Source organism: Salmo trutta, chromosome 6 (assembly GCF_901001165.1).
Source record: "Salmo trutta chromosome 6, fSalTru1.1, whole genome shotgun sequence".
Lineage (NCBI taxonomy): Eukaryota > Metazoa > Chordata > Actinopteri > Salmoniformes > Salmonidae > Salmo > Salmo trutta.
This window is the reverse complement of record NC_042962.1, coordinates 18,670,215-18,685,998: the sequence shown is the minus strand read 5'-3', so window position 1 is coordinate 18,685,998 and position 15,784 is coordinate 18,670,215. Positions and strand designations below refer to the sequence as shown.

Genomic DNA, 15,784 nt, shown 5'->3' with positions numbered 1-15,784 from the left:
TCTAAAGTCTAGCAACCTTGCCAGGTTAGTTAGACAAGCTACGCAATCTTGACTGATAGCATGAAATGGCTTGGTAGCTAGTTATGGGTATCTACAGTAGCTGGCTAGCTAATGCCAACTTCATAAAATTGCTCGGTGGCTAGTATTACAGAGAAAAAAAATACTTTATTTATTCATCAAGAAAGGAATCAATAGGTGCATAGCTTGATCAAATGTATTTCCAAACAACTTCTGCGAGTCCTGCCCAGGTAAAATCAAAAACTGTTTCACTCTACTTTGCTCCATGGTGCACCTTGGAATGAACCATTTAGGGAGAATAAGGGGTGTACAGTTAATGTGCCCTCCGCAAAATTCGGCTAACAGATTTTTATAAATAACGTGGGCTTAAAAAGTTTAGTAATTCATTTAACATCTGAAAATGTTCAAACATCTATATGTATACAAAGATCTTACCTAATCTCTAAATTGTAAATGGATGCGGTTACGTTCAAAACGTAAATACAACACGCAGAAACCACACTGATGATTGAACATGCTTGCTCAAATTACTGAAGAGATTAAAATCTCTGGAGCGCGAGAAAAACGGTAGCAGATTTGGGTCGCGAAGCGTTTTTTACTGAGATTAGTCATTGGATGATAGAGATTCAATAATTCGAGTTGTACAGTTATTTAGATGAAAAGGCGGACTTTTTTTAAACTTTATTTAACTCGGCAAGTCAGTTAAGAACAAATTCTTATTTACAATGGCGGTGGGGTAACTGTCTTGTTCAGGGGCAGAACGACATTTTTACCTTGTCAGCTCGGGGATTCGATCGTGCAACCTTTTGGTTACTGCCCAACGCTCTAACCACTAGGCTACCTGCCGCCCAAATGCCGCACCAAATGTTGATTTTTGTGAAGCAGTAACCGAAAGGGCGGATTGGACAGTAAACTGACAGAATGTTCTGGTGCTCACCTCTCTTAGAGGCTTTTATTTACAATATTCACAGGTGTAGGACTAATTGGCCAATCAACTTTGTACAGAAAATAACACACAGGACGTTGACAAAGATTTGAATAAATCAAACATCAGTATAAACTATAAAGGCAACAACTCTTTGCCTATAACAAAACTCGGGTGTAGTTCTACTCTAGCCAACCTGCTCTCCCCAAGGCAAAGGCCAACTGAGCGTCTAAATACTCTTTCCAGGAACTCCCTTCAGCGGGTGGGAATAATTTGTGGAACTTTCCAACAGGAATCTGTTACAAAAACTTCGTAAATAACAAGGTTGCCAACAAACAACGCATACACAATTGTAAAACGGCAGATTAAGATACCGGGTAGAGAGTGGACAATTTAATTACGTTTTTCACTTACCACGTTTATTCCGAAAAATGTCTGTCCTCACTCTGGTAGCCTATGGACAAACATTAAGAATAAGCTACGTGGTGAGTTGATGCCTATTCGGCATTTAGTTAACTAGGTGAATTGATCATGCTACGTTGTATGCGTTGTTTGTTGGCATCCTTGTACTTTACGAAGTTTTTGGAACAGATTCCTGTTGGAACGTTCCACAAATTATACCAACCCTCCTTCATCTAGGAATGTTCCATAATGATATGCGTAATTTCCCATTGACATATATCATAAACAACGGTTTTACATAAACACACACACTTCAATAACTTGTGCCATAACTTCTACTTTTAGTCACAATATACATTCATGAAGTAATTCACCCCTGCGATAATGAATAACTTTGGTTATTCCTGTCATATTATAAATATTCCTCGATGACACGTAGACTAATTTGCCTCATGCATAATTCACACCAGCACTTCAACAAGGAAACAGTGCGGCGCTTCAGACAAACACACGAGGTAGGTTAAATTAAATGATTATACTCTACCAACACATCTATCATTATTCTAATGATAATATTTCACATTACAATACTGTTTTAATAATAAAATCCATATCGAGAAACTTTTCACAATGGATGTACCCCTAAATAGTTTATCAGGATTATTTTCACTTTCTGATGGTCCTCAATTGTAATGGAGAAATAAATGGACATTGGTAATTGGATGGCATGGTTAGCTTCAGTGGCATTCTTTTGGTATTCTAAATGCCTAAATTACATTAAAGCAATATTCTTTGTCTCCACTGCAATGCAGTAATTAATGCTAATTAGAGATGCTCCATTGCATAATGATTCCTAATGTAGTATATGTCAGGGAAGTGAGATATTAATTCCGGGGTGTCAATGTAAATTGTCAGGTGGCGATTTTTATGAATTGTTCAGCAGTCTAATGGCTTGGGGGTAGAAGCTGTTGAGGAGCCTTTTGGTCCTAGACTTGGCGCTCCGGTACTGCTTGCCGTGTGGTAGCAGAGAAAACAGGCTATAACTTGGGTGACTGGAGTCTCTGACAATTTTATGGGCTTTCCTCTGACACCGCCTATTATATAGGTCCTGGATGACAGGAAGCTTGGCCCCAGTGATGTACTGGGCAGTTCGCACTACCCTCTGTAGCGCCTTACGGTCAGATGTCGAGCAGTTGCCATACCAGGCAGTGATGCAACAGGTCAGTATGCTCTCAATGGTGCAGCTGTAGAACCTTTTGAGGATCTGAGGACCCATGCCAAATCTTTTCAGTATCCTTAGGGGGAAAAGGTTTTGTCGTGCCCTCTTCATGACTGTATTGGTATGTTTGGACCGTGATAGTTCGTTGGTGATGTGGACACCAAGGAACTTGAAACTCTCGACCCGCTCCACTACAGCCCCGTCAATGTTAATGTTCGGCCCGCCTTTTCCTGTAGTCCACAATCAGCTCCTTTGTCTTGCTCACATTGAGGGAGAGGTTGTTGTCCCTGGCACCACACTGCCAGTTCTTTGACCTCCTCCCTATAGACCGTCTCATCATTGTCGGTGATCAGGCCTACCAATGTTGTGTTGTCAGCAAACTTAATGATGACGTTGGAGTCGTTTGGCCACGCAGTCGTGGGTGAACAGGGAATACAGGAGGGGACTAAGTACACACCCCTGAGGGGCCCCAGTGTTAAGGATAAGCGTGACGGACGTGTTGTTGCCTACTCTTACCACCTGGGGGCGGCCCGTCAGGAAGTCCAGGATCCAGTTGCAGAGGGAGGTGTTTAGTCCTAGAGTCAGTCCTTAGCTTAGTGATGAGCTTCGTGGGCACTATGGTGTTGAACGCTGAGCTGTAGTCGATGAACAGCATTCTCACATAGGTGTTCCTTTTTGTACAGGTGAGAAAGTGCGGTGTGGAGTGCAATTGAGATTGCGTCATCTGTGGATCTGTTGGGGCGGTATGCGAATTGGAGTGGGTCTAGGGTGTCCGGGAGGATACTGTTGATGTGAGCCATGACCGGCCTTTCAAAGCACTTTATGGCTACCGACGTGAGTGCCACGGGGCGGTAATCATTTAGGCAGGTTCTTAGCTTCCTTGGGCACAGGGACTATGGTGGTCTGCTTGGAACATGTAGGTATTACAGACTCGGTCAGGGAGAGGTTGAAAATGTCAGTGAAGACACTTGACAGTTGGTCCGCACATGCTTTGAGTACACGTCCTGGTAATCCGTCTGGCCCAGCGGCTTTGAATGTTGCCCTGTTTAAAGGTTTTGTTCACATCAGCTACCGAGAGAATTATCACACAGTCATCCAGAACAGCTGGTGCTCTCGTGCATGCTTCAGTGTTGCTTGCCTCGAAGCGAGCATAAAAGGCATTTAGCTCGTCTGATAGGCTCGCGTCACTGGGCAGCTCGCGTCTGGGTTTCCCTTTGTTGTCCATAATAGTTTTCTGACGAGCGTCAGAGCCGGTGTAGTAGGATTCAATCTTAATCCTGTATTGACACTTTGCTTGTTTGATGGTTCGTCTGAGGGGATAGCGGGAATTCTTTCAAGCGTCCGGATTAGTCTCCCGCTCCTTGAAAGTGGCAGCTCTAGCCTTTAGCTCGATGCGGATGTTACCTGTAATCCATGGCTTGTGGTTGGGATATGTATGTACAGTCACTGTGGGGATGACGTCATCGATGCACTTATTCATGAAGCTGATGACTGAGGTGTTGTATTCCTCAATGCCATTGGATGAATCCCAGAACATATTCCAATCTGTGCCAGCAAAAAAGATTTGCCAAATGGAGGGTGGGGGAGAGCTTTTATGCATCTCTGTGTGTGGAGTAAAGGTGGTCTAGGATTTCCCCCCCCCCCCCCCCCCCCCCTGGTTGCACATGTGTCATGCTGGTAAAAATGTATTAAAACTGATTTAAGTTTGCCTGCATTAAAGTCCCCGGCCACTAGGAGCGCCGCTTCTGGGAGAGCATTTTCTTCTTTGCTTATGGCCTTATAGAGTTGGTTGAGAGCGGTCTTAGTGCCAGCTTCGCTTTGTGGTGGTAGATAGACGGCTACAAATAATACAGATGAGAACTCTCTTGGTAGATAGTGTGGTCGACAGCTTATCATAAGGTTCTCTACCTCAGGCGAGCAATACCTCGAGACTTCTTTCATATTAGACATTGCGCACCAGCTGTTATTGACAAAAATACATACACCCCCACCCCTCGTCTTACCAGAGGTAGCGTCTCTGTTCTGCCGGTGCATGGAAAATTCCGCCAGCTCTATATTGTCCGTTTCTTCGTTCAGCCACGTCTCGTTGAAACATAAGATGTTACAGTTTTTAAATGTCCCGTTGGTAGGATAATCTTAATAGTAGGTCTTCAATTTTATTTTCTATCGATTGCACGTTAGCAAGGAGAATGGAAGGCACTGGAAGTTTACTCACTCGCCTCGGGATTCTCAGAATGATCCCTGATCTGCGTCCCATTTTCCGGCATCTTTTCTTCACGCAAAAGTGGATCTGGGCCTGTTCCGGTGAAAGCAGGATATCCTTCTCGTCGACTCGTTAAAGGAAAAAGTTTCTTCAGTCCGTGGTGAGTAATCGCTTTTCTGATTTCCAGAAGTTCTTTTCGGTCATAAGAGACAGTAGCAGCAACATTATGTACACAATAAGTTAAATTAAGTTACGCAAAAAAAAACAATTGCACAATTGGTTGAGAGAATGTAAAACGTCAGCCATGTTCTTCGGCGCCATCTGTTTCGCATCTGTTTCATGTATTTAATGTGATGCACATCTATTCAACCATTGGATTGCACCATCGACATACACTGAGTGTACAAAACATGACATAGACAAACCAGGTGAAAGCTATGATCCCTTATTGATGTCACCTGTTAAATCCATTTTAATCAGTGTAGAGGAAGGGGAGGAGACAGGTTAAAGAAGGATTTTTAGGCCTGGAGACAATTGAGACATGCATGTGTGCCATTCAGACAAAATATGTAAGTGCCTTTGAGTGGGGCATGGCAGTAGGTGCCAGACACACCGGTTTGAGTGTGTCAAGAATTGCAACGCTGCTGGGGTTTTCACACTCAACAGTTTCCTGTGTGTATCAAGAATGGTCCACCACCCAAAGGACATCCAGCCAACTTGACACAACTGTGGGAGGCATTGGAGTCAACCTGGGCCGCTTTAGACACCTTGTAGTCCATGCCCCGACGAATTGAGGCTGTTCTTTAAAAATACTTTTACCCATTTTTCTCCCACAATTTTGTGATATCCAATTAGTAGTTACAGTCTTGTCCCATCGCTGCAACTCCCCTACGAACTCGGGAGAGTCGAAGGTCGAGAGCCATGCGTCCTCCGAAACAACCCTGCCAAGCCGCACTGCTTCTTGACAGACTGCTCGTTCAACCCGGAAGCCAGCCGCACCAATGTGTTGGAGGAAACACCATCCAGCTGGCGACCGAAGTCAGCTTGCAGGCGCCCGGCCTGCCACAACGTATAGCTAGAGCACGATAGGACAAGGAAATCCCGGCCTGGCCAAACCCTCCCCTAACCTGGGTGGCACTGGGCCAATTGTGCGCCACCCGAATTGAGGCTGTTCTGAGGGCAAAAAGGGGTACAACTCAATATTTGGAAGGTGTTTTGTATACTCAGGGTACTCTGAACACAAACCATAACAAATACACTATCTTTAAGCCTATAGGGGAATTACAAAAACCAACACGATGCTTATCCAGCCATTGGAACAATGTCCCTATCTGCCTCATCATGCCAGACCAGCTGGGCCTTCACAGTTGACTTCATGTTGCATCTGAATTGGAGCAAAGTCAAATCCAATATGCCATAAAAAACTAAATCTGCAATGGAAAATACATTGTGGGTACTGGATAGATTTTTTGATACACCAAAAACTATTTTGCAGAGCCAGAGAGACATTCGAAACATTTCTATATTGCATAACTTCCGGAGGAACAAGAGAGTGTATTAACTCTTACTTAACTGGGTTGAGAACCATTTCAACCATTTCCATTTCCGTAACTTCAGGTGAGCACTAACATAAAAAGATAGGTACACTAGATAGATATATGTTCTAACACATAGACTACTGTTCTAAAGCCTAATTGGATTTGTGACAAACAGCTGTAACCGTCCAGCATCCTTTGAGCAGGGCAATCACAAAGTAGTCTGACTGGAAGCCTGAATACAGGCCCTGGTTTCTGACTGGTTAGACAATGCTGTTGTGGAACTGAATTATCACATATTACCAAATACTGCTTCTCATATGAGTCATTCAAAGTAACTGTCTTGCTGATGGTCATTTGGCTTGGTTATTATTATTTGTTTGTCACACAGAACCAAAGTGATTTACACCACATGTAACACTTGACTGTCACTTGACCACCCATTTTGTCACACCTTTCCTTTCAGCGGGGTTCCTTCCTACAATAATTAGCAAATCTTTAGAAGAAAAGAGACGAGTGAAAGAGGAATTTCTGGTCTAGTGTCACTTAAACTTGTAAAAGTCATTACCTTACTGTAAATGGCTTCACTGTAGAGTTCCTGCCATGAGTTTATGAAAGCATAACAGAGATAGCATTTCAGTGATTGACAAAGATCCAACCCAATGGATTTATCATTTTATTTATCTTGTGGGAGACACATTCAACATGGATGATTTTGCAGCTGATGAGTCGAAGGAGTGGGATCAGAGGCATCATGCTCTTAATATCTCTGAGGGGGGACCGATGACCAAACATACGTCTTAGTTTTTTATTTTATATAAGACACTACTAATGATGCATTCTCATCCCAGTTGTTTACATTGAGGGGAGCATGTCACCTCAGGTTCAATGAGCATGATGCCCCTGTGTTGGATGGCCGCTGACACATCGGCCTTGGAGAAATCAAACGCACATTGCAGGGTTGTACTGGAGGTTGTCTGTCCGTTCTTCACAGTTTTAAGGCTTGGATGTGCCACGCAGGGATGAGAGGTGCATTCTGGGTATGATTTAAGAATGAGCAAGACTGTCTAAAATGGCACTCTATATAGTGCACTGCTTTTGACCAAAGCCCACTATAGGTAATAGGGTGTCATTTCAGATACAACCCAACAAGAACGTTCAAACCGCCGACCACCGTGTGAAGACATATATTATAAGGGTTTTCTTGATCAACTCGGAAGTCACAGTAATGGAGTCTGTTTAACATTCCCTTCTAACACATTTCTACGAGATTTTGGCTCATTATACTCATCTTTACTTTGTAATTGAAGGAAAACCAAATGAACATATTTACAATTAAAGTAAAAACAACAAAATCATCTTTGAGGGTATATGGCCTACTAAGCAAATGTACGTACCAGTACCATACATATTATTTTTGCCTTTTTCCAGGCAATACTGTATGTAAAATGGAATAAAATCAGCATTGGGCTAAATAAGGGGACGTATGGCAAGATGAATGTCACATCTATTGCATGGATAAATATTGTGCCATCATACACGTTCAGCCTAGCTATTATTATTGTAGTTCGATAATAAATAAAACAGAGTATACTATCATAAAACTCAAAACTCTCATGACATACATTCTTCTCCCTTCGAGCCTGAGTGCACAGGTCAAGTAAAACATGTATATATTTTGATATTTCCTCCAATGTATTTGTTTTCTCCTTTACAAAATGCAGAAATTATCCCTTTTCATGCAGTATACATGTTCCAATGAAGGGCTGGCCAGCTTTGGAGGTCTGTGTTTGCCAGTAGTGTTGGTGAGTGTGGGTTAGGTTAGTCCAGTAGTAGTCAGGCGGAGTAGTAGTAGTAGTAGTAGTAGTAGTAGTGTCCTCTACAGTGGTGTGTTGTCTGTTGGCAACGTCACTATCCTGCTTGCATCTCATACTCTGAAGAGTGTGAAGTAACGTTAACAGAATGCCCCTGAAACGTCGGTGAACCCAGTGATCCTTCAATCCTGAAAAACAGAGAGGTTATCCTTATAGAGCACATGCTTAGATGACACAGAATGCTGAGCATTCACATATTCTCTTACATCTTTTTCAGAAGGATGGAAATGAAATAAATGTTTTCTGTTACTGCAGCTACTATGGCTGAAGATAACCCTTATGGAAAAACCACATGAATTTTACGTGAACACACGTGACGTGTTCCAGAAACACATGTTTTTATGTTATCACATGTGATCTTAATGTGAAGTTAATGTGATAACATGTGACAACATGTAAAGCAACATGAAACTTCACATTTGAAAACGTGATCGCATGTGAAGTGTTCCAAAAACACATGTATTCACATGATTTCGCATGTGAAATTTCATGTGAAATCATGTGATTTTCCTGTAAGGGGAAGAAGCTGTTATGGCTGGAGATTAAAAGCAGAGCATGAGAGGGGTCCTGTGAAAGACAGTCAATGCTTTGTTATCGTCCATCTAAACTAACACTTATGAGACACGTACAAACACATTATCATACAGGCTGCATGCTAAGACATGACAAAAATAAATGAAAAGGGTTAATGCACAAGACTATACAGCCCCTGCAAAGCAAGCACAAGCTCCGTTCAGTAACACGCCTCTGCTACAGTGTACAGAAACCTTGATAATAAGACATGTAAAACGGTGTCTCTTTCCTCAGCATCAGGCCATAACAATAACCAGAAAAGAATGACCAAATCAGATAATGTTGCTCAATACAATCTCGAAATAACCCTTTATTTAATAGGAATGAGACAAACTGGCAATTTGAAAACCGTACTGTCGGTATTTCCAGTACACTCTAAACAGTACCAGAGACGTCCAGCAGACAGCACTATCGACATCAATCAAACCCCAACTCAAAATTTTGACAAAAGAGAGTAAAAAGAAAATGCAAACGCACAACGTTTTAACTGCTTATTGTCAATAACGGTATTAGAAGCTGAAAGGAAAAAGCAAACATTAGCACCAAAAACATTTCTAGAGCAGGCATTTCAGAGACAGAAGCCAGCCATGGAAGGCTATACAGTATATAGAGACTCCATCCACACAGAAGGAATCATGATACTGCGCAGGGCACAGATGAATGTGGAGTGAAAGCTGAAAGCATAAAAGCTAAAAGCCGCCTCAGGTTAGTCAAGCTAGCCGAGTGTCAAGCCGCCTCAGGTTAGTCGAGCTAGCCGAGTGTCAAGCCGCCTCAGGTTAGTCGAGCTAGCCGAGTGTCAAGCCGCCTCAGGTTAGTCGAGCTAGCCGAGTGTCAAGCAGCCTCAGGTTAGTCGAGCTAGCCGAGTGTCAAGCCGCCTCAGGTTAGTCGAGCTAGCCGAGTGTCAAGCCGCCTCAGGTTAGTCGAGCTAGCCGAGTGTCAAGCCGCCTCAGGTTAGTCGAGCTAGCCGAGTGTCAAGCCGCCTCAGGTTAGTCGAGCTAGCCGAGTGTCAAGCCGCCTCAGGTTAGTCGAGCTAGCCGAGTGTCAAGCCGCCTCAGGTTAGTCGAGCTAGCCGAGTGTCAAGCCGCCTCAGGTTAGTCGAGCTAGCCGAGTGTCAAGCCGCCTCAGGTTAGTCGAGCTAGCCGAGTGTCAAGCCGCCTCAGGTTAGTCGAGCTAGCCGAGTGTCAAGCCGCCTCAGGTTAGTCGAGCTAGCCGAGTGTCAAGCCGCCTCAGGTTAGTCGAGCTAGCTGAGTGTCAAGCCGCCTCAGGTTAGTCGAGCTAGCTGAGTGTCAAGCAGCCCTATCGAGAAGGCGGTGACTGTAGACAACCAAGGAGCCAGAGGAGGGATGAGGAAGGAATGGAGGGAGGTCAGTGTCTTGTCAGCCAGCCCCAGCCGTCACTGACCGACCGACGTTGTCCCCTTACCTGCGGTCACTCTTCGCCCTCCTCAGGCGTGATCTCAGTCTCTTTGTGGACCACTACTTTGGTCACTGACATGTCAGGGTGCTGCTCTTTGGCCTCTTTTATGGCCTGAGCCAGGGCCTAAAGACAGTACGCCAAACACCCCATGGAGGGAAACAGAGAGGAAGATGGAATGGGTATGATCAGAATCACAAGTGTAAGGGTTGGACTAATCACAGTATTTGTTTGTGTACACCTCAGTCACTGTGTGTTTGTACACGTTCGTCACTGTGTGTGTACATCTCCCGGTCACGGACCTCAGCTGTTGAACAACAGAGCTTTAAGTCACTTAAAGGCAAAGCATCTCTCAACACAGTACCCAGCAGGCATAATATGGAAAATTATTTCAAATTGATGTCATTTTCTGGTTGTAAACTGTTATTCAGGTTGAGAAGCAGCCATATAACCAGATTGCAACCAACTGGTTTCTGTAGCAACCAGGTAAAGACGTATTGTTCATGACGAAATTAACACGTGAAAGAAAAGATGTCAATTTGTTATCTAGTCAGATTACAACCAGATAAAGACATATTTTTCTGGTTGCTAAAAAGACAACTAGTATACAGCCTGACCATGACGTCATAAAAGACGCTATGATGATATTGCCCGCTGAGTAAGGAACCCAATATTATCAGCATTGTATCCAGGTACCACCTGTGTTGTTAAAATAGCTCTGCCTATTTAATAGTTGTAAGGCTACTTGCATGCTAAAGGACACACAGTGTAAGAGTGTCTTCCTACCTCGTCATGGTCAATGTCTGCATCCCCCGAGATGACGATTCTCTTCTCGATCCTCGTTTCCGAGATGCCTCCTTTCACAGTCTGGTAAAAAATCAAATGTAATTTAAGGGACATTTCAGTCAAGGAACAACTAAGTCAAACTATATTGGTATACAGCATGTGGGAAGCGGGAAGCAAACGCCAAGCTCAAACCAAATGAGCCATAGGAACCACCTTGGTTAAATTCTATAGCTACACCACTAACAGACTAGTAATATCCATATCCTCTATTCCAGGCTTCCCCAACTGGCCCCTAAGTTTACTGAGCAATTATTTTGTTTTTTGTTTTGTTGGACATAAAAAAAAAAACTGTAAAAACACCAGCAAATCAGCTTCAAGTGATTTTAATTTTGGAAATCTGTTCCAAAGTATTTCCACGCATAATAGAGATATACCTGTATGTGATTGTATACAAATGTAGGCAAGGTTTGAAACTATTATCTGTTTGGGCTTCTTGCGGTCAATTTGCAGTCTACAAATATTTGTAATTATGTTCCGGACCCCTGACCATCCACTCAAGAAAAAAATCTATACTGAACACAAATATAATCGCAACATGTAAAGTGTTGGTCCTATGTTTCATGAGCTGAAATAAAAGATCCCAGAAATGTTCCATATGCACAAAAACCTTATTTCTCTCAAATTTTGTGCACAAATTTGTTTACATCCCTGTTAGTGAGCATTTCTCCTTTCACAAGATAATCCATCCACCTGACAGGTGTGGCATATCAAGAAGCTGATTAAACTGTATGATCATTACAAAGGTGCACCTTGTGCTGGGGCCAATAAATGGCCACTCTCACAACACAATGCCACAGATGCAATTGGAATGCTGACTGCAGGAATGTCCATCAGAGCTGTTGCCAGAGAATTGAATGTTCATTTCTTTACTATAAGCCGCCTCCAATGTCGTTTTAGAGAATTTGGCAGTACGTCCAACCGCCCTCACAACCGCAGACCATGTGTAACCACGCCAGCCCAGGACCTCCATATCCGGCTACTTCATCTGTGGGGTTGTCTGAGACCAGCCACCTGGACAGCTGATGAAACTGAGGGTTTGCACAACCAAAGAATTTCTGCACAAACTTTCAGAATCCGTTTCAGGGAAGCTCATCTGCATGCTCGTCATCCTCACCAGGGTCTTGACCTGACTGTTTGACGTCGTAACCGACTTCAGTGGGCAAATGCTCACCTTTGATGGCCACTGGCACACTGGAGAAGTGTGCTTTTCACAGATGAATCCCGGTTTCAACTGTATCGGGCAGATGGCAGACAGCGTGTATGGCGTTGTGTGGGCAAGCGGTTTGCGGAGTGCCCCATGGTGGCGGTGGGGTTATGGTATGGGCAGGCATAAGCTATGGACAAAAAATACAATTGCATTTTATCGATGGCAATTTGAATGCACAGCGATACCGTGGTAAGATCCTGAGGCCCATTGTTGTGCCATTCATCCACCGCCATCACCTTGTTTCATCATGATAATGCACAGCCCCATGTCGCAAGGATCTGTACACAATTCCTGGAAGCTGAAAATATCCCAGTTCTTCTATGGCCTGCATACTCAGACATGTCACCCATTGAGCATGTTTGGGATGCTCTGGATCGACGTGTACGACAGCGTGTTACAGTTCCCGACAACATCCAGAAATTTCGCACAGCCATTGAAGAGGAGTGGGACAACATTCCACAGGCCACAATCAACAGTCTGATCAACTCTATGCGAAGGAGATGTCATGCTGCATGATGCAATGGTGGTCACACCAGATACTGACTGGTTTTCTGATCCACACCCCTACCTTTTTTATTTTTTATGTATCTGTGACCAACAGATGCATATCTGTATTCCCAGTCATGTGAAATCCATAGATTAGGGCCTAATGAATGTAGTTCAATTGACTGATTTCTTTATATGAACTGTAACTCAGTAAAATCTTTACAATTATTGCATGTTGCGTTTAGTTTATGATCCCTGCTCTCTTCACTCATGCCCGTATTCATTCATGCTGATGGTGAATGAGAGTGGCGCCCCACTGAGGCCGGGTCAGGTAGTACCTACCTTGGTGATATGTGTGGTTGTGGTGGTGCTGGTGGTCTCTGAGGTTATGGTCTGGGCGCTCATCAACACCCCCGCCTCTGGATCAGTGTCAGCGTCACCCTGGCACAACACAGATACAATACATCCTCTCCATTGAGTGCTTCAAAGCTGGGACTGAGAGACTGAAAACCAGGTAATCAAAAAGAAAGGAGGACCAAGGCACTTTTCATATAATTAATTAAAATTCCTTTATTTGTATGGCATGTTCAATAGAAAAAACATTTTACATTTAAAAAATAAAATTAAAAAAAACTTTTTCTATTGAACATGCCGTACAAATAAAAGCATTTAAATTAATTATATGAAGAGTGCCTTGGTCCTCCTTTCTTTTTGATGACCAATTCACCCCGTTTACCAAAGAGCCCCTTCTGTCTACCAAAATGTACTATTGTGTACCTTAGTAGCGCTTCCCTTCCGCTTACTACGAGATTGAAAAACAGCCTCTATCTCAAGGCCATCAGACTGCTAAACAGCAATCACTAACTCAGTGGCTGCTGCCTACACTGAGACCCAATCACTGGACACTTTATTAAATGGATCACTACTCACTTTAAACAATGCCACTTTAATAATGTTTACATATTTTACATTACTCATATCACATGTATATACTGTATTTTATACCATCTACTGCACCTTGCCAATGCCGCTCGGCCATCGCCCATATACTTATATGTACATATTCTCATTCAACCCTTTTAGATTTGTATGTATTAGGTAGTTGTTTGGGAATTGTTAGATTACTTGTTAGATATTACTGCACTGTAGGAACTAGAAGCACAAGCATTTCGCTACACTCGCATTAACATCTGCTAACTATGTGTTTGTGACCAATAACATTTGATTTGAAGAACAGGGTTGTGTTCATTTGGCACCAAACGGAAGGAAACGGACTGTAACAGAGGAATTCCCTGGGCTCTTTTTTGTTTTCTATTGCAAATCTTTTAAAACTTTTATATTGTGTGCCCTAATGAATGAGGTTGAAAAGATGCACGTTGGAGTATATGAGAAGAACCAGTACAGAGCATGAGCCTGAACAACCCTGACGTTTTGTGAGGACCTTTACCTCCAGTGACCGGTATGTGATGGTTTTCATTTCCGTGTGTATTACAGGTACCTCCTGGGTCACCAGCATCTCTGTCTCCTCCATCACGTCTGCCCTGTTGAAGGTCAGGACCTCTGGAGACTCCAGCACAGATGTCTGAGAGAGAGGAAGAAGGGTGAAATGGAGAGAGACAAAATGACACTGGTGCAGAAAGTTAGATCTTTATACCTTATGGTCATACGCTAGCGTACATCTACGCACAAACATGTTCATGACCACACACATACACACAATTACAATTTCACCGTCTGTCTACAGGACATACAGAAGCAATTTGTTTATTGGAAGGTCATAGAAAATGCAGGAGAAGAAAAGGGGAAAAAAGCTTAAAGAAAAGATTCACCCATTTTGAATATGATATTGTTTTTGTGCATCTCTGAGCAATGTTCTATCACTTCCCTGGAACAGTTCATGTGTATATTTGCTATTGCCATTTATGCAGGCAGAAATTCTGCCGGTATGACATAGCACTGCGATAAAGTCACTCTCACTAACCTGGAAGTTAATCTGAATACAACTTTTAGATTGTGAAAACGTCTGTCATACATGTCAGATTTCAATACTGGCCGATGTCAAAACGCAGGAGGTTGTCTTCTTTCGAATTAGCCATTGATCATATTTTTGATATTCCTACCTCAAGAAATGTGTATTTTAACGGCGGGTTTAGCACATTTCTCCTATTTGCCTGCCTCTTCAGTCCAGGGTGCATTGCATGGCCGTTGTGAATGTCAGACTCCACTCTGATCTGCAGGTTGAACATGGTGAGATTGTAAACTCCTAAATTGATAGTGCAGTTTGTTTCGGCGATTTTACAGCTAACGAGCTACTTCACATGCCGATATTGACTTTGATATTATTGTGTGTAGCTACGTTGGCAGCTAGCCAGACAGCCAGCCCTAAGAGAGAGCATTGCATTGTAGGTTTTGTAGTCGACTTAAGCTGCAACAGATTTCCATAACGATTTTCACATGTTGCTACCAACCTTTTTTATAACGACAAAATAAAATATTTGTTCACAAAAAATATTGTTCTCACATATTAGTGTTATTTAACACTGTAAATTATAGGAATGAGTGGTTTTGGGTGGATTTTTCCTTTAAGGAAAGTCTGAATAATTGTGGATCAATCATGAGATGCATGCTCTCTTTGATAAAATATAATAAACGTCAATAAATGAATCAACATAATTGATAACATAAAATCCCAAAGCACAGAAAAAGGGAGAATTTTGTGTTACAAAGAAAGTAAGAAAATGTCAAATGTTTACAATAACAACAACAACATTTGTTTTCCTGATGAAAGAGTTGTGTATCACCCTGGTCCCTTTGGACCCTGACCAAAGAACAAAGGCAAAGAGATTTTCACTTCAGCCAGTCTGTGTCATGCATGACAGAACTCAACAGTGTTCACCACTGAGAAAGTCTTATTTATCTGAAGCTTTATTTGGATGTGTGGAAGCCTATTAATTCATTTTGGAGAAGGCCAAATTGGGCTACCTGGCAGGATTGTACGTATTTATAAACAATTCCTGTTGCGTTCACTGAAACGGTCCATATCATTGAAATTGGCTGTGGACTTAACTTAATTGATAGCAACA

The 15,784-nt window shown here is 42.8% G+C and overlaps 1 protein-coding gene across 12 annotated transcripts in view; it reads right to left on the bottom strand.

Annotated features, from left to right (window-relative positions):
• Nucleotides 1-6,940: 6,940 nt before the first annotated feature.
• The window catches only part of epb41l3a (erythrocyte membrane protein band 4.1-like 3a), an 80,323-nt gene continuing 71,479 nt past the window's right edge, over nt 6,941-15,784 (bottom strand). For 10 of the 12 annotated variants that reach the window (XM_029755559.1, XM_029755570.1, XM_029755563.1 and 7 more), the window contains 5 exons: nt 14,149-14,283; nt 13,044-13,142; nt 10,949-11,029; nt 10,172-10,288; nt 6,941-8,304 (listed from right to left, as the gene is read on the bottom strand). In XM_029755559.1, the coding sequence (XP_029611419.1) occupies nt 10,178-10,288; nt 10,949-11,029; nt 13,044-13,142; nt 14,149-14,283 (426 nt within the window). In that variant the 3' untranslated portion in view covers nt 6,941-8,304; nt 10,172-10,177. The remainder of the gene's footprint in view (nt 8,305-10,171; nt 10,289-10,948; nt 11,030-13,043; nt 13,143-14,148; nt 14,284-15,784) is intronic. The other 2 variants (XM_029755562.1, XM_029755567.1) reach the window with 2 other exon arrangements.